Below are 19,480 nucleotides of genomic sequence, written 5' to 3'. Positions count from 1 at the left end.
TGTCACCCAGACTAAAGTGCAGTGGCGCAATCTTGGCTCACTGTGATCTCTGCCTCCCAGGCTCAGTCAATCCTCCCACCTCAGCCTCCCGAGTAGCTGGAACTACAAGTATGCACCACCATGTTCAGCTAATCCTTTGTTTTTTGTTGAGACAAGGTTTCACCATGTTGCCCAGGCTGGTCTCAAACTCCTGAGCTAAAGCCATCCACCTGCTTTGGCCTCCCAAAGTGTGAGACCTACCATGCCTGGCCAGGATATACATTATTTTCATCAGGACATGGATAGACCAAGACAGACCATATGACAGGTCACAAAACAAGTCTCTATAAATTTAAGAAAATCTAAATTATATCAAGTATCCTATCAGACCACAGTGGAATGAAACTGGAAATTAACTCCAAAAGGAACCCTGAAAACTATACAAATACATGGAAATTAAATAATCTGCTCTGGAATAATCCTTGAGTCAACAATGAAATCAAGGTGGAAATTAAAAAATTCTTTGAACAATAATATAATGTCACAACTTATCAAAACCACTGGGATACAGCAAAAGCGGTGCTAAGAGGACAAGTTCAAGCATTAAATGCCTACATCAAATGCCAGACAAGGTGGTTCACGCCTGTAATCCCAGCTCTTTAAGAGGCCTAGGCAGGTGGATCACCTGAGGTCAGGAGTTTGAGACCAATCTAGGCCACATGGTGAAACCCTGTAAAAATACCAAACTTAGCTGGGTATGGTGGCCCACACCTGTAATCTCAGCTTACCTGGGAGGCTGAGACAGGAGACTCACTTGAACCCAGGAAGCAGAGGTTGCAGTGAGCCGAGATCATGCCACTGCACTCCAGCCTGGACGATAGAGTGAGACTCTGTCTCAAAAAAAATAAAAAAAAAAAAAGAAAAGTCTGAAAGGTCACAAATAGGCAATCTAAGGTCATACCTCAAGGAACTAGAGAAACAAGAAAGAACAAACAAAACCCAAACCCAGCAGAAGAAAATAAATAAATAACAAAGATTAGAACAGTGCTAAATGAAACCAAAAGAACAACAAAAATACAAAAGATAAATGAACAAGCTGGTTCTCTGAAAAGATAAAATTGATAGACCATTAATGAGACTAACCAAGAAAGAAGAAAGATACCTAAATAAGCTCAATTAGAAACAAAATGAAAGATATTACAACTGATACCACAGAAATACAAAGATGATTCAAGGCTACTATGAATACCTTTACATGCACAAACTAGAAAATCTAAAGGAGAGAATAAACTCCGGGAAATATACAACCCTCCTAGATTACATCAGAAGAAATAAAAACTCTGAACAGACCAATAACAAGTAGAGAGATTGAAACAGTATAATAAATTGTCAACAAAAAGTCTGGGACCAGTTGGATTCACAGATGAATTCTATCAGACATTCAAAAAGACTTGGTGCCATTCTTAATGAAACTATTCCAAAAGACAGAGAAAGAGGGAATCCTCCCCTAAATCATTCTATGAAGCCAGTATCACCCTAATACCAAAATCAGGAAAGGACATAACAAAAAAATAAATCTACAGACCAACATCCCTGATAACATAGATGCAAAAATCCTCAACAAAATACTAGCTAACCGAATCCAACAGCCTATCAAAAAGGCAATCCACCATGATCAGCGGGTTTCATACCATGGATGCAGGGATGGTTTAACATCCACAAGTCAGTAAATGTGATGTATCACATAAAAAGAATTTTTTAAAAAATCACGTGATCTCAACAGATGCAGAAAAAGCATATAACAAAAAAATCCAGCATCCCTTTATGACTAAAACCCTCAGCAAAACTGGCATAGAAGTAACATACCTTAACGTAATAAAATGCATATATTACAAACCCACAGCCCATATTCTACTGAACGGGAAAAAGTTGAAAGCATTCACCGTGAGAAATGAGAAGACAAGGATGTCCACTCTTACCACTTCCATTCAACATAAGTACTGGATGTCCTAGCCAGAGCAATCAGAGAAAAGAAATAAAGGACATCCAAATAGGTAAAGAGGAAGTCAAACTGTCGCTGTTTGCTGATGATATGATCGTGTATCTAGAAAACCCTAAAGACTCATCCAAAAAGCTTGTAGTCTGACAAACAAATTCAGTAATCTTTCAGGATACAAAACCAACGTAAATTTGTAGCACTGCTCTACACCAACAATGACGAAGTTGAGAAAAAATCAAGAACTTAACCCCTATTACAAAAGCTACAAAAAAAAATAAAATACTTAGGAATACACCTAACCAAGGAGGTGAAAGATGTCTACAAACAAAACTACAAAACACTGCTGAAAGAAATCATCAACACCACCAACAAATGAAAACACATCCCATGCTCAGGGATGGGTAGAATTAATATTGCAAAAATGACAATACTGCCAAAAGCAATCTACAGATTCAATGTAGTTCCCATCAAAGTACTATCATCAATCTTCACAGAACTAGAAACAATCCTAAAATTCATATGGAACCGGAAGAGAGCCCAGATAGCCAAAGCAAGACTAAGCAAAAAGAATAAATCTGGAGGCATCACATTATCTGACTTTCTATACTGCAAGGCTATGGTTACCAAAACAACACGGTCCTGGAATAAAATAGACACACAGACCAACATAATAGAGATCCCAAAAATTAAAGTCAAATATTGGTGACTCACGCGTGTAATCCCAGCATTTTGGGAGGCCTAAGCAGGCAGATCACTTCAGGTCAGGAGTTCAAGACCAGCCTGACCAACAGGGTAAAACCCTGTTTCTACTAAAAATACAAAAATTAGCTAGACATGGTGGCAGGCACTTGTAATCCCAGCTACTCAGGAGTCTGAGGCAGGAGAATTGCTTGAACTTGGGAGGCAGAGGTTGCAGTGAGTCAAGATCACGCCACTGCACTCTGGTCTGGGTGACAGAGTGAGACTGAGTCTCTAAAAAATAAACACAAAAGGCCGGGCGCGGTGGCTCACGCCTGTAATCCCAGCACTTTGGGAGGCCGAGGCGGGCGGATCACAAGGTCAGGAGATCGAGACCACGGTGAAACCCCGTCTCTACTAAAAATACAAAAAAATTAGCCGGGCGCAGTTGTGGGCGCCTGTAGTCCCAGCTACTCGGGAGGCTGAGGCAGGAGAATGGCGTGAACCCGGGAGGCGGAGCTTGCAGTGAGCCGAGATCGCGCCACTGCACTCCAGCCTGGGCGACAGAGCGAGACTCCGTCTCAAAAAATAAATAAATAAATAAAATAAAATAAAAATGCAAAAAATTAGCCGGGCGAGGCGGCGGGCGCCTGTAGTCCCAGCTACTCGGGAGGCTGAGGCAGGAGAATGGCGTGAACCCGGGAGGCGGAGCTTGCAGTGAGCCAAGATCGCGCCATTGCACTCTAGCCTGGGCGACTAAGCGAGACTCTGTCTCAAAAAATAAATAAATAAATAAATAAATAAATAAAATAAAATAAACACAAAAAACCATAAAGTGGGGAAAGGATACCCTTTGCAACAAATGCTGCTGGGATAACTGCCAAGCCACATGCAGAAAAATGAAACTGGATCCTCATTTCTCACCTTACACAAAAATCAACTCAAGATGGAACAAAGACTTAAATCTAACACCTTAAACCATAAAAATTCTGGAAGATAACATTGGAAAAACTCTTCCAGACATTGGCTTAGGCAGAGTGTTTATGACCAAGAACCCTAAAGCAAATGCAACAAGAACAAAAATAAACAGATGAAACCTAATTAAACTAAAGCTTCTGCACATAAAAAGAAATAATCAGCAGAATAAACAGACGACCCACAGAATGGGAGAAAATATTTGCAAACTATGCATCCAACAAAAGACTAGTGTCCAGAATCAATAAGGAACTAAAAACAAATCAACAAGAAAAAAAGAATAATAATCCCATCGAAAAGTGGGCAAATGACATGAATAAGCATTTCTCAAAAGAAGATATACAACACAATACCACACAATATCACCTTATTGCTGGAAGCATGGCCACAATTTAAAAGGCAAAAAACAATAGATGTTGGCATGGATATGGTGAAAAGGGAACATTTTTACACTGCTGGTGAAAATATAAACTAATACAACCACTATAGAAAACCGTACAGAGATTTCTTAAATACCTAAAAGTAGAACTACCATTTGATCCTGCAATCCCATCACTGGGTACCTATCCAGAGGGAAAAAAGTCATTATATGAAAAAGACACTTGCACACATGTTTAGAGCAGCACAACTTGCAACTGCAAAACTGGACCCAGTGTAAATGTCGTTCAATCAGTAAGTGGATAAAGAAAATGTGATATAGATACACACACACACACACACACACCATGGAATACTATTCAAGCCATAAAAAGGAACAAAATATGGCTTTCACAGAAACCTGGATGGAGGTGGAGACCATTAGTCTAAATGAAGTAATTCAGGAAAGGAAAACCAAGTATCATTTTGTTCTCATTTGTAATTAGGAGCTAAGCTGTGAGTAGGCATAAGAATGATATAATAGACTTTGGGGACTAGGAGGGAGGGTGGGGGTGGTTAGGTATAAAAGACTGCACACTGGGTACAGTGTACGCAGCTCAGGTGACAGGTGCACCAAAATCTCAGAAATCACCACTAAGGAATTTATTCAATGTAACCAAAAACCACCTGTTACCCAAAAACTATTCAAATTAGGGCCAGATGTGGTTAATCCCAGCACTTTGGGAGGCCGAGGTAGGCGGATCACGAGGTCAAGAGTTCAAGATCAGCCTGGCCAACATGGTGAAACCCCATCTCTACTAAGAATACAAAAATTGGCCGGGCGCGGTGGCTCAAGCCTGTAATCCCAGCACTTTGGGAGGCCGAGACGGGCGGATCACGAGGTCAGGAGATCGAGACCATCCTGGCTAACACGGTGAAACCCCGTCTCTACTAAAAAATACAAAAAACTAGCCAGGCGCGGTGGCGGGCGCCTGTAGTCCCAACTACTCGGGAGGCTGAGGCAGGAGAATGGCGTGAACCCGGGAGGCGGAGCTTGCAGTGAGCTGAGATCCGGCCACTGCGCTCCAGCCTGGGCGGCAGAGCGAGACTCCGTCTCAAAAAAAAAAAAAAAAAAAAAGAATACAAAAATTTTCTGGGCGTGATGGCATGTGCCTGTAATCCCAGCTACTCGGGAGGCTGAGGCAGGAGAATCGCTTGAACCCAAGAGGGGGAGGTTGCAGTGAGCCAAGATCATGCCACTGCACTCCAGCCTGAGCGACAGAGCAAGACTCCATCTTGTGGTGGGGGGGAGACTATTCAAATTAAAACAAAAAAGCAAGGTACATATATACCATATAATATTTCAAGAATGGAAGAAACTTGGTTTATAGAAAAACAAGTAATCTGTGTATTTAAAGCTGCTCTAAAATTAAGTTTGTTTCTTTTTAAAGCAAGGTACAGACAGTAATTTACTAGACTTTGGGTAAGAAAGGAGAATGAGACTACGTATTTATCTGCTTGTGGATGCATAAGGAAGTACTAGAAAAAATCACAAGAAACAAATAATAATTACATATTTGGGAGGAAGGGGGGAAACAGGAACAAGAGAGAGACAAATAATTCTTACTGTAAACTTTTGTTATAATGTTTTGTTGATTGCTTTTTCCAAAAAAGTTGTTTTTAAAAGCAACTCCACAAGAATTACCTCACTCTCTACAAAACCCAAGGGAAGTTACTGGCACAGTATTCATTCCAGTAAATGTGGTTTTAATAACTATTAAACTCCTTTAAACACAAACTTTTAATCTCTATGGTATATGCTACTTTCCATAAATAGAAACCAAAATATTTAATTTTTCATAAAGATAAATGGAAAAGATTTTTACAGAAACTTGCTCTTTATAAAGATTTCCCAGAATACATCTAATTTGACAAAAGTGATTTACAACTAATTACAACTAAACTCAGTAGTGTGACCTCAAAACTGAGTGAAAGGAATAAAGTCCTTTAATGTCCTACAACTTATTTATTTTATATAATAGTCAATGTTGTTTGCTAATGAAAATGTCAAAACCTTTGACAGTAAGAAAACATAACCAGACCACCAAGTATTAAAAAAAACCAACACGGCTTCCAATCATTAGTCTACCACTAGCTATTTTCAAGACCCTAATCCAACAGCAACACTTCTGTACTTCAAATAGAAAAAAACAGATCAAACGAGCTTAATCTCCATCTACTTTTGAAATTCAATGTATGTACAAGAATGTTAAAACAAATGGTTGTTTTTAAAAAAATTTAGAGGAGCAAAATTATGCCTATTAGGAAACATGTCAGCTTAAGCTAACATTTAAAAGAAAACAACAGGCCGGGCGCGGTGGCTCATGCCTGTAATCCCAGCACTTTGGGAGGCCGAGGCAGGTGGATCATGAGGTCAGAAGATTGAAACCATCCTGGCCAACATGATGAAACCCTGTCTCTACTAAAGTACAAAACATTAGGCGGGCGTGGTGGCGGGCACCTGTAGTCCCAGCTACTCGGGAGGCTGAGGCAGGAGAATGGTGTGAACCTGGGAGGCGGAGCTTGCAGTGAGCTGAGATCGCACCACCGCCCTCCAGCCTGGCAAAAGAGCGAGACTCTCTCAAAAAAAAAAAAAAAAAAAAAGCCAGCCAGGCACAGTGGCTCACGCCTGTAATCCCACCACTTTGGGTGGCCAAGGCGGGAGAATCACCTGAGGTCAAGGGTTTGAGACCAGCCTGGCCAACATGGTGAAACACCATCTCTACTAAAAGTACAAAAATTAGCCAGGTGTGGTGGCATACGCCTGTAGTCCCAGCTACTCAGGAGGATGAGGCAGGAAAATCGCTTGAACACAACAGGTGGAGGCTGCAGGGAGCCAAGATGGCACCATTGCACTCCAGCCTGGGCAACAGAGTGAGACTCTGTGTCATAAATAAATAAATAAAATTTATACACATACATCCTTACCTTGAAAGGTTTGTCTCCACTGTGTGTCAGCATATGCCTTTGTAACCAACTTTGACTGGTAGATGGAGTGTTATATACTTTACAACCTTTCCATAGGCAAACAAATACCTGTTAAGAAAAACAAAGCCATATTAATTTTCATGACCTATCTCAAGAAGAGTTTGATTCCTCATACATTCAAATTAACATGTTACAAGTCTTCCACTGACAAGAGCTATAGAATGTACAAGCCAATCAAAATGCTTAATATAAACTGTCAAAACATCCTAGTATGAGCCACCCTTGATGCTACTGACCACACCTTCAGTAAGGAATAGGAACACATGACAGAATACCATTCAGAAGGAAACATATATAACATTAGCAATATATCCCTCGGAACTGAGACCATGGGCCATTATTTACATTTTTGTATTTACTGCACAAAAGAACAAACATCTATTAATTTTAAATAGCAGGAAAATATAAGGCATAAAAAATTAATGAAATGACCAATAAATATTAATTAGAAGACACTGATATTTTCAACTTCAAAGAATGAATGAAAATTATCAAATTACAATTTTTTACTGGTGATATCCTGGTCTCACAAGCATACTAACAATATTTGTTCTTATATTGTTGTAATCATGAAGAATTATTTCTATCCCGATTATGACATAGAGACATATTCGAGACCCTGTCTGGAATATGAAATTTTGTTATGAAACAAATTGAATACAAAATATTAAGTTAATATAGCAATAAAAACAACAGACATGAGCTACCATACTTTCATCACAGATCCACATTCTAGGTTCAGGGTACTAAGTATAACTAGGTGTGGAAAGCACCAAAACTAACAAACTAATCTTTATCATCTTCCTACCAGTGACATGTCAGTTTCCTAACTGATGATATTTCCATCAAACCAAACACTGAAAACTGCTTCCCAACATCAGGAAAAAAAGGGTCTACCACAATCATTATCTTGAAAGAACCACTTAAAGGCTCTGTTCTTTTCTAAGGTAAGAACAATCATAGAGTCACACTTTGAAGACTATAATACACTACATACATATAGAACACAAGACAGATATACAATCTTTCTTCAGCCAGCCTAAAATAAAAATTTTTAATAGACTAAAAAAACTGACAGTCTATAAACAAATAATTGAGGTCAATTTTTACTCAAAAACAATTATCATCTTATGTCAAATAGGTATAACAAGGTAATACCAACACTGCCATTTGACAAGACTGTTTAGAGAAGTTACTACATATCCTGACTCCACAACGAATTTGCTAGTTTCTTTAAGTATGAGATAAAGGAACTCATAACATTACCTCCTTTATACTCAAAATTCCCAACCCTAGAACATGTTTATAAACTAATGGCCAAGGTTCTCAGAGTTAAAAGTAACTTTTAAAAATAAATCTAGGAACAGAAAAAAATACAAAGCAATACTTATATGCACCCGATGTGGTGGCTCACACCGGCAATTTCAGCACTCTGGGAGGCCGACGGGGAGGGCTTGAGCTCAGGAGTTCGAGACCAGCCTGGGCAACATGGCAAAACCCTGTCTCTGCAAAAGTAACAAAAAATATTGGCTAGGCATAATGGCATATGCACCTGTAGTCCCAGCTACTCAGGGGCGGTGGGGGGGGGGTGCGGTAGCTGAGGCAGGATGATTGATCGAGCCCAAGAGATGAAGGCTGCAGTGAGCCATGATGGCACTACTGCACTCCAGTGTAGGTGACAGAGTGAGATCTTCTCTCCAAAAAAAAAAAAAAAAAAGGCAAAAAACAAAAAACAAAAACCTTAAATGCTATAGAAATTAATTCAATATTGTTTAATAATCACACATGGGTAATTAATGCTATCAATTTTTGAAATCAAGACTACTAGACTCACCATGCACAGTGGCTCACACCTCTAACCCCAGCACTTTGGAAGGCCAAAGCAGGAGGACTGCTTGAGCCCAGGAATGAGGCCAGCCTGGGCAACATGCCATAACCCTGTCTATACAAAATATACAAAAATTAACCAGGCATGGTGGTGTCCACCTGTAGTCCCAGCTACTTAGAAGGCTGAGGTGGGAGAATTGCTTGAGCCGGAGAGGGCAAAGCTACAGTGAGCTGCTATGATTATGCCACTGCACTCCAACCTGGGCAGTAAGAGATAGATCCTGTCTCAAAAGAAAAAAAAAAAAAAAAACTACCACTAGACTCAAAGTCTTATTTTTCAATCCAAGTAATAAAGAGGAGGAATCAGGGGTTGGTTTAAAATTCTCTCAGAAATCATACTATTAGTTTGGTGTGCAAGTAATTGCTGTTTTTGCCATTAATGTAACTGAAAAAAAAGGCAATTACTTGTGCACCAACCTAATACGTAAACAGAAATGCCTTAAAGAAAGTATTTGGGAACAATATCAACATCATTCCTGTAACAACTTTTGTGACAGAAGGATTCTCCTTAACGTTAAAAGGATTCTTAAGTGACCCCTCCCCGCCCCACTCTGCGATACTCTTAAAGATAGAATTTAGTTCCTTCGAAATAAGCACTGCCTCTACCTAACAATACTCAATCACTAAATTTGGTGAAAACAGTAGTATCCGGCTTCTATTTTTTTTTCCTATGAGCAAACATGACTATAGAGATAATGGCAGGTCTGAAATTACATCTGATACGGCCTTGGTTAGTAACTATGGTCTAGACTCTACATGGAATAATCTCTAGTAACACAATTAAGACAACACCTTCAGATTCAAAGAAAAACCAAAATCTTCAACCTAGTGAATTTTATACCAAATGAAGTAGGTGTAAAGAGATCAAAGTTAACTGTGTTTAGCTATATTGGGGTGAAATGTTTAGAAAGATCCAAAAAAGGCCTGGTGTAATGGCTCACGCCTGTAATCCCAAAACTTTGGGAGGCCGAGGTGGGTGAATCACTTGAGGCCAGGAGTTCGAGACCGGCCTGACCAACACGGTAAAACCATGTCTCTAGTAAATATACAAAATTAGCCAAGTGTGGTAGCACACGCCTGTAATCCCAGCTACTCAGGAGGCTGAGGAAGGAGAATCGCTGGAACCCGGGAGGCGGAGGTGACAGTGAGCTGAGATTGCACCATTGCACTCAAACCTGGGAAACGAGCAAAACTCCATCTTAAAAAAGAAAAAAGAAAGATCCACAATAAAAACAACACAAAACTGTTCGAGGCTATTATTTCCTTTCCTAACCTGTATTAGGATGACGTTTTGATAAAAATATTCCCAAATCTGACGAAAGGGTCTTCTTCAAACCTGAGACTTTTTAGATGTATAACATGTGAAAAATATTTTTATACTATTTTTAGAAACTCTCCTACTGTTAAGATTAACTCTGAAAAATCAAATACCATAGGATTCCAATTATATCCAAATTTGGCAGGAGTATGTTCAAGAATATAATTTGTCATGGTTCTATTTTAAAATGAATTAAGGTCTGGCTATTTTAACAGAATAAGACACAGGGGTCCAAAGTCTAGTCTCTTATGATACAGCAAATTGTGTCGTATTAGGCTGTATTAGACATAACAGAAATAGAAAACAACCTGCTGAGCATAGTGACTCGTGCCTAGAATCCCAGCTGCTCCGGCGGCTGAGGCAAGATGATGGCTACAAGACAGATTTTCAGACCAGTATGGGCAACACAGCAAGATCCCAACTCCGAAAACGTTTAAAGTAGCCAGACATAGTGATGCATGCCTATAGTCCCAGCTACTACACTGAGGTAAAAGGTCTGCCTGACTCCAGGAGTTTGAGGCTACGTGAGCTAAGATCATGCCACTGCACTCCGACTGGAGCCAACAGTGGGATCCTAGATAAATATTTTTTTGAAAGAAGATAAACTGAATTCAGTCCAGCTCTTTCACTTTGCAACTATGTAATCTTGGAAGAATCATCTACTTCCTTTTTCATCAGAAATACTCTGAGCACACATTTGGTAAGTCCAAAACACTATGAAAATAGAAGTTATATTATCTCAGAAAGATCAGTCAATGAAATAACTGGGTTTATATTAGACACCGAAGGTTCCTTCTCAAAATAACTGCCATCAGGTTTTCCTGCCAGAATGTCCAAGAAAAAAAATTTTAAACTCACACAGCCATTAAAAGAATATCTTTGGGCCAGGAGTAGTGGCTCACACCTATAATCCCAGCACTCTGAGAGGCCGAGGTGAGTAGATCACTTGAGGTCAGGATTTCAAGACCAGCCTGACCAACATGGTGAAATCCCACCTCTACTAAAAATACAAAAACTTAACCAGGTGTGATGACACATGCCTGTAATCCCAGCTACTTGGGAGACTGAGGCAGGAGGACTGCTTGAACCTAGGAGGCGGAAGTTGCAGTGAGCTGAGATGGCCCCACTACACCCCAGCCTGGGTGACAGAAAGAGACTCCATCTCAAAAAACATACATATATATTTTGGACTGCCAAAGAAATCTTCAAGTTTACAAGGGCCTTACACATGAGATGTAGATGTCTAAAATTTCAGTGTTACAGGGAGGTTTCGGCTTTCTGTTAAGAACTCTACAAAGTACTGAGTTTCTATCAGAACAGGTTTTACCTTCAGGAATCTTCTCCAAAACACCCAAAGTGAGTAAAGACAGTACAAACCTGGGAGCCAAGAGTTGTCTGAGTCTCCTTCACTTTGGTCAATATCCTTGAACCAGTGTATGAACCAGTGCATCCTTGTACCAGTGTATGTATCTGAATGTATTTGAATGGCCTATACTTAAAATGGCTTGTATGATAGTACAGACAAACGCACAAACACCTATGCACCTGAAGAGCACAAATGAATCCATGAAATCTTTCTGTAAATAAATGAAAAATCCACTGCAAAAAAATGGAATGTTAACCTGCCTAAGTATGCACAAGGAAATTCAGTTATTACCAGTAAATTAAAATCAGCCAAATATACTCTAAACGCAGAGCAAGTTAACAGAATAATCTACATGCCAAAATAAAGGCCTAATTATACTGAGTAAATGATCTTGTTTTCAGTAAAATGACACAAAAAGAAAAGAGCGACACCATCTAAAGTCAGGTAGGCCAGCTGAGTGTGGTGGTTCTTGCCTGGAATCCCAGGAACTCAAGAAGCCGAGGTGGGAGCACTGCTTAAGCCCAGGAGTTGGAAAACATAGTAAGACTCTGTCTCAGCCGGGCGCGGTGGCTCATGCCTGTAATCCCGGCACTTTGGGAGGCCGAGGCGGGCGGATCACAAGGTCAGGAGATCGAGACCACGGTGAAACCCCATCTCTACTAAAAATACAAAAAATTAGCCGGGCGCGGTTGTGGGCGCCTGTAGTCCCAGCTACTCGGGAGGCTGAGGCAGGAGAATGGCGTGAACCCGGGAGGCGGAGCTTGCAGTGAGCCGAGATCGCGCCACTGCACTCCAGCCTGGGCGACAGAACGAGACTCCGTCTCAAAAACAAAAACAAAAACAAAAAAAAAAGACTCTGTCTCATTAACAAAAAAAAACACAAAAGTCAGGCAGAGGGGGTGGACGGATGCTTCCATGATACCATCAAGCCTTATTTTTCTTTTCTTTTTTTTTTTTTTAAATGAGACAGAATCTTGCTCTATCATCCAGGCTGTAAGGCAGAGGCACAATCATAGCTCACTGCAACCTTGACCTCCTGAGCGCTATAGTTAACTGGACTCATTCAAGTCTTCCAATAACATCGTATCATATTCCTCCCTTGCCCAAAATCGCCTCACTTTGCCTCTCAGCAAAAAAACACACCAAAGAATATATGCAAAAGTAAACCTGAAATGACACAGAAAATAAATCCTGTATCAAGAAATCTAAACAGCTTTCCAGAAATTGTTTTTATGTGAGAAATAGCTGAGAAAGAAAGAGCAGTAATATATTTTACACTGAGCCTCTAAAGTCCTACAAGTTCCCCACTTTCCAAGACTTAGGTGTATATTAAGAGGACACTGGGATTTGAAATTTGATTAGTAAGATAACTCAGAGCCTAATCTTCAGAAATCAGTCACACACAGAAGAACGGACCTAGGCCAGGCACGGTGGCTCAGGCCTGTAATCCCAGCACTTTGGGAGCCAGAGGCAGGTGGATCACCTGAGGTCAGGAGTTCGAGACTAGGCTGGCCAACATGGTGAAACCCCATCTCTACTAAAAATACAAAAGTCAGTCAGGTGTGGTGGAGCATACCTGTAGTCCCTGCAACTTAGAAGGCTGACATAGGAGAATCACTCAAACCTGGGAGGTGGAGGTTGCAGTGAGCGGAGATTGCACCACTGCACTCCAGCCTGGGCAACAGTAACAAAATTCTATCATATTTAACACTAAAGATAAGTTTGATTCTCTTTTTGCCTGTTTTGTTTTTATTTTTGAAATTGTAGAAAGCACTCTAATGATTTTTTTTTTAAAAAAGGTTTATTGGTCGGGGCATGGTGGCTCACGCCTGTAATCCTAGCACTTTGGGAAGTCAAGGCAAGACCAGCATGGGCAACACAGTGAGACCTCATATCTAAGAAAAAAAAAGTGTATTCATAATTTGGTGTTTAAATGATTAGTTTGATTTTAATGTAGAAATCAGGCCAGGAAAATCTAAACTCCACTTGACTTCAGCCTCCAAAGAAGTCCACATGAACATAGCAACATAAACAGCTTAAAAGGGGGAAAAAAACAATGCTAAGTGGTTATATAATGGTTTTGCTTTTCTCCCCAGGGCAAAGATTATAGTGGAACGAGAAAAAGAACATAAATTAATATAGTTTAGATCTTGCTAACTTACTGCTCCAGTAAAATTGTCATCTTTCAATAATCAGAAGCATAAAATCTTCTAGGGTTACCAATTTTTTCCTCATCTGTTTCTGTTCCATGATGACACTTTAACACTTAAGAGAGAAAGAAGAAATAAGAAAACTAAAAAAATAATTAGGCCAACAAAATCAGGTGTTTTCTACTTATATTAGATACCTACAACAGTCAAACACACAGAGATAGAAAGTAGAACTGTGGTTACCAGGAGCTAGTGGGAGCAGACAGTAAGTTTGTTTAATGGATATACATCTCAATTTGGGATGATAATTTACAAGTTCTGGAGACAGTGGGTGACGATTACACAATAAGGTGAATGTACTTAAAGCCCCTGAACTGTACATTAAAATTGTTTTTTGTTCTTTTTTTTGAGACAGGATCTCACTCTGTCATCCAGGCTGGAGTGCAGTGGCGCGATCTCACAGCACCTCAACCTCCTAGGCTCAAGCAATTCTCCCACCTCATCCCCCTGAGTGGCTAAGACCACAGGTGTGTGCCACCACACCCAGCTAATTTTTGTAGAGACAGGATTTTGTCATGTTGCCCAGGCTGGCCTGAAAACTCCTGAGCTCAAGCGATCTACCTGCCTCAGCTTTCCAAAGTGCTGGGATTACTGTGCCCAGCCGAAAATGTTTTTGTTTTCTTAAAGTTCATTTCAAAGAAAAAAAATCTGATGTTCCAACCAACAATTACTCTTCAAAACACAAAACCTGCTAGGCATGGTGGCTCACGCCTGTAATTCCAGCACCTTGGGAGGCTGAGGAGGATGATCAGGTCCTCCTCAGGAACTCCTTAGGTCAGGAGTTCCAAGACCAGCCTGGCCAACATGGTGAAACCCCATCCATACTAAAAATACAAAAATTGGCTGGGCGTGGTGGTGCACACTTGTAATCCCAGCTACTTGAGATGCTGAGGCAGGAGAACTGCTTGAACCCGAGAGGCAGAGGTTGTAGTGAGCTGAGGTCGTGCCACTGCACTCCAGCCGGGGCAACAGAGATTCCATCTCAAAAAAAGAAAATAAAAGAAAAAACAAACACAAAAGTCAATCTCAAAGCACAAAATCAGATCGAGTTTTCTTGTCTTTTATAATAGTACCCTCAATTTCTCATTCATATTTTATCATTCAAAACACATAGTCTATTGTAATCTCAGCACTTTCAGAGACCAAGACGGGCAGATCGCTGGAGTCCAGGAGTTGGAGACCAGCCTGGGCAACATGGTGAAACCTCATCTCTACAAACAAACAAACAAACAAACCATAGTCTATATCCTAATGACTGGTGTGTAGGAAAAAACTGGGATGCATTTTCTACATTATTTGATCCTTCACATTTATAGTTTAGCAAATAATGTCCTTCAAAGATCAGGACTCCTATCTTTGGTCAAAATAGCATTACTCTTTTTATTTTATTTTATTTTTTGAGACAGAGTCTCATTCTGTCACCCAGGCTGGAGTGAAGTGGTGCAATCTCAGCTCACTGCAACCTCCGCCTCCCGGGTTCAAGTGGTTCTTCTGCCTCAGCCTCCCCAGTAGCTGGGACTATAGGGGCACACAAACATACCCAGCTAATTTCTGTATTTTTAGTAGAGATGGGGTTTCACCATATTGGCCAGGCTGGTCTCAAACTCCTGACCTCGTGATCCGCCTGCCTCAGCCTCCCAAAGAGCTGAGATTACAGGCATGAGCCACCGCGCCTGGCCAAACAGCATTACTCTTAAAATCAGCTACAGAATCTTATTATTGGTAATCAAGTGATATTTTGAATAAGGGTTCAAGAAATGACATGGGAGATTTTTCATTTCAATATTACACTTACGGGACAAATGCCAACATTTCATGTCTAATTCTATAATATCAGCAATGTACATGTATATAGTTACTGTGATTACATGATATATTTATTTTAAAAATCAGTCTTGGCCAGATGCGGTGGCTCACACTTGTAATCCCAGCATTTTAGGAGGCCAAGGCGGGTGGACCACCTGCGGTCAGGAGTTCGAGACCAGCCTGGCTAACATGGTGAAATCCCGTCTCTACCAAAAATACAAAAAAAATTAGCCAGGCATGGTGGCTCACGCCTGTAATCCCAGATACTCGGAGGCTGAGGCAGGAGAATCACCTGAACCCAGGAGGCAGAGGTTGCAGTGAGCTGAGACCACACCATTGCACTGCAGACTGGGCAACGAGAACCAAACTCTGTCTCAAAAAAAAAAAAAAAAAATTAATTACTTAAAAAAAAATTAAAATCAGACTGTAATTGCATTTTTTCTAAAAATCTGGAAAGGGGTGAAATTCTCATCAGGTTGTATGCCAACTCGACTTGCGGGATTCCAAGACTCAGAAATGTGAAATTCTCCCGCTCCCACATCTACCGCTCCCACATCTCCCACATCAAGAGAAGCCCAGTGATCTTCCAAATAGCTCATGATTCTATATACAGTTGCTAAGTCAAGTGACAAAAAAGCATCATGCCATGATGCTCAAAAATGGTATATACCAAGTGACATCAAGCACTGGCTTACAAAAAGCGGATCTACAAAAGCCAGAAAACCAACTTGCTAAGATATTTCACTCTAAGTATCTGACATACGGCTTGGGGGAGAAGACTGGGTTACCAAAGTAGCCTAACCACTGAGCTGGGTTTTACACTGAAAATACCGTATGATGGACACAGTTAATTAACAAATCATAGGTAAGTATAACATTTTACTGGTTACTCAGACATCATACCTATTAACTCTAACAAGAAGACAAATGTACAAGTGTTTACTTATCAAGTTTGAGTAATCAAAAGACTGCTGACACATTATACTATATTGTGACAGGGAAGAATATGTCTTAAAAGAAATTTCGGCCACATACAGTGACTCATGCCTATAATCCCAGCACTCTGGGAGGCCAAGGCGGGCGGATCACTTGAGTTCACGAGTTCGAGACCAGCCTAGCCAACATGGCAAAACCCCATCTCTACTAAAAATACAAACAAAAATTAGCCAGGCATGGTGGCAAGCACTGGTAATCCCAGCTACTCAGGAGGTTGAGGCAGGAGAATCACTTGAACCCAGGAGGCAGAGGCTGTGGTGAGCCAAGATCACGCCACTGCACTCTAGCCTGGGCAACAGAGCAAGACTCCATCTCAAAAAAAAAAAAAAAAAAATTCAAGTATGACATCACTGCTTAAAATGTTAGAAATGTTGACTTGGCTGGATGTTTAAAAAAAAAAAAAGATCAATATTATACTCTAAGTATCAACAGAACCTTGGAAACAGTTATCCACTAACTTAAACCATGATGGTTTTTACTATGTTAGTTATCTGTTCTTCAATAGTGATGGAAGGCTGATAAGAAATGTGTGGCCTAATACTAATAAATTACCTGCCCTTACACTGTGACAGTAATTTCTGAAAAATGCACTAAGTGTGATAACTATTCAACAAAAATCTAGGTAAAGCTGAAACAATGTATAAATTAATATTCTGGCACATTACTTTTGGCTTACCCATTTGCTTAGCTCTTTATTCAGTACCTAATAGAAGTTACACGAACTGACACAATTAAATGTATTCCTGAAAGGATATAGGTCAATACTGACGAATCAGAACTTTCCATCTAAATAGTTTTGTCAAGACCTGGGAAAGATTATCAACTCTCACTCACAAATAAGGAGTTCAGGTTGTCATTTAATAGAATTGCATATACTAATCCTGGTACCAATAGTCTCCCCAGTTAATTTAAGCATCAGGAATAATTTAGGATCCTCTAACAAAGGAAAACCAAGACAGTGCTAATTCTAAATGTTCTCAACTCAAAACATCAGAACCCTGGAATACACTGTATTCATTTATAATACTGTCACCTACTATATTTTTAAAAGTCTAATTTCTTCAAAATAACGTATCTAAAAGCAAACTAAAATCCAACACATATCCTATTTTTATTTGATTCTATCAAGTATATGGGAAATAATTATTAAAAATTCACTTGAAAAAATTAAGCCTGTGTAAAAATAATCCCAAATTACTTTCAGCAAAAAAGCCTAACTAGCAATTATAATAAAACTAACGAAAACAGGGAGTGAAAAAAAGAAATGACAAAACCAACCCCTCCTCGCTGACCATCTACATGTATGGAACGGATGTGATCTGCCAGATCTGGGCTAGAGTTGAAGCAAGCCTGGCACTGGTCCCAACAACAATTATAGGCAATATTTTTGCTTGAAGAAGTAGTGCTTCCTTGTCCATTCATCATTGCTGGAGTTGAACGCCCACTGGAAATTGTGCTGTCTACATCCATTATAGTACTGCTTATGCTACAAAAGAAGAAAAAAGGCTGTGTTATTCCTAGAAATATACTAACATGAATATGATCTTATAAATACTTAATTAAGATTACCACTTGACATTCTGCTCCATGTGAGCAAAGCATAGTAACCATATTCTCCATTAGAAAACAACAATGCTTTGATATTAATTAGTTGGCAATGAAGTACAAATCAAGACAGAAACATGACAGTACCTCAAAATCAGATATGGAATAATTTAAGCAACTTTTGGCAGGCATGAACTCAATACTATATCTTACAGAAAACAAACCACACCCACACCCACACACAGCTTATCACATCTCATCCCTTCCACAGTTCAAAGCAGCAAGAGAAAGTAAGAGTTTCCAGCTGTAAATAATACATAATCAAAGCATTATCTTTATGGCTCTGCAAATCACTTGTTGACCTGAAATCTCTTCTAATCATTAATCTGAAAATATAACTGCTACCACTCCTACTCCCTTTTCATATCAAAGAATTGGGGAGATTTTGCAGTATTTTCCCTGATAAATAAAAAAGCAGAAGAGAGAAAACTGGTCTCTGATTTTTCTAAAGTCCAAATAAAAAATCTTTTCCTGACCCTAAAATTTTATTTTTTTAACTCATCTCTAGCCATAAAAACAAGACTGAAAATGTCAACCAATTCCTTTTAATTTTTATTTACTAAAGTATTACATATGGCTGGACGTGGTGGATCACTCCTGCAAACCCAGCACTTTGGGAGGCCGAGGCGGGTAGATTACCTGAGGCCAGGAGTTCGAGACTAGCCTGCTCAACATGGTGAAAACCTATTGCTACTAAAAATACAAAAAATTAGCTGGGTGTGGTGGCAGGTGCCTGTAATCCCAGCTACTCGGGAGGCTGAGGCAGGAGAATCTCTTGAACCTGGGAGGTAGAGGTTGGAGTGAGTGGAGATCGCACCACTGTACTCCAGCCTGGTCAACAAGAGCAAAACTCTGTCTCAAAAAATAAAATAAAATAAAATTAAATTAAATTAAAGATCACGCCATTGCACTCCAGCCTGGTCAACAAGAGCAAAACTCTGTCTCAAAAAATAAAATAAAGTATTACATAGTAGTAACTCTTTTATTTAAAAAAATTATATTATTAGTGGTCAAAATGCTCAAAAATTCACAGCTTAATAAAATGTACCACACTTTTTCCTTAATTTTAAAAGCAATTCACTTATTTTCTTTTTTCAAAATCTTCTCAATAAATAAATTACATGAAAGTCACTTCAATCATAAGGGTCAAGAGGAAGAATGTTTTCAGACTAAATCTGTGAAAGGGTGTGTATCTGCTTGCAATTTAAGAAATAACACAAGTCAAGTTGTGAAAATTGTATTAACTTTAAAGAGGT

The 19,480-nt window shown here is 39.7% G+C and overlaps 1 protein-coding gene across 8 annotated transcripts in view; it reads right to left on the bottom strand.

The window, feature by feature from the left end:
* The window catches only part of AEBP2 (AE binding protein 2), a 257,005-nt gene that overhangs the window by 214,576 nt on the left and 22,949 nt on the right, over positions 1–19,480 (bottom strand). For all 8 annotated transcript variants that reach the window (XR_013400655.1, XR_013400654.1, XR_013400653.1 and 5 more), the window contains exons 2-3: positions 17,898–18,105; positions 6,977–7,084 (exon numbers count right to left, since the gene is read on the bottom strand). Coding sequence is in view for 5 of the 8 variants with exons in the window: in XM_077953143.1 (XP_077809269.1) it covers positions 6,977–7,084; positions 17,898–18,105 (316 nt within the window). In the remaining 3 variants the exon portion in view is untranslated. The remainder of the gene's footprint in view (positions 1–6,976; positions 7,085–17,897; positions 18,106–19,480) is intronic.

This window comes from Macaca mulatta, chromosome 11, assembly GCF_049350105.2.
Source record: "Macaca mulatta isolate MMU2019108-1 chromosome 11, T2T-MMU8v2.0, whole genome shotgun sequence".
NCBI lineage: Eukaryota > Metazoa > Chordata > Mammalia > Primates > Cercopithecidae > Macaca > Macaca mulatta.
The sequence above is the reverse complement of the archived record's forward strand: the minus strand, read 5'-3'. Positions and strand labels throughout refer to the sequence as shown.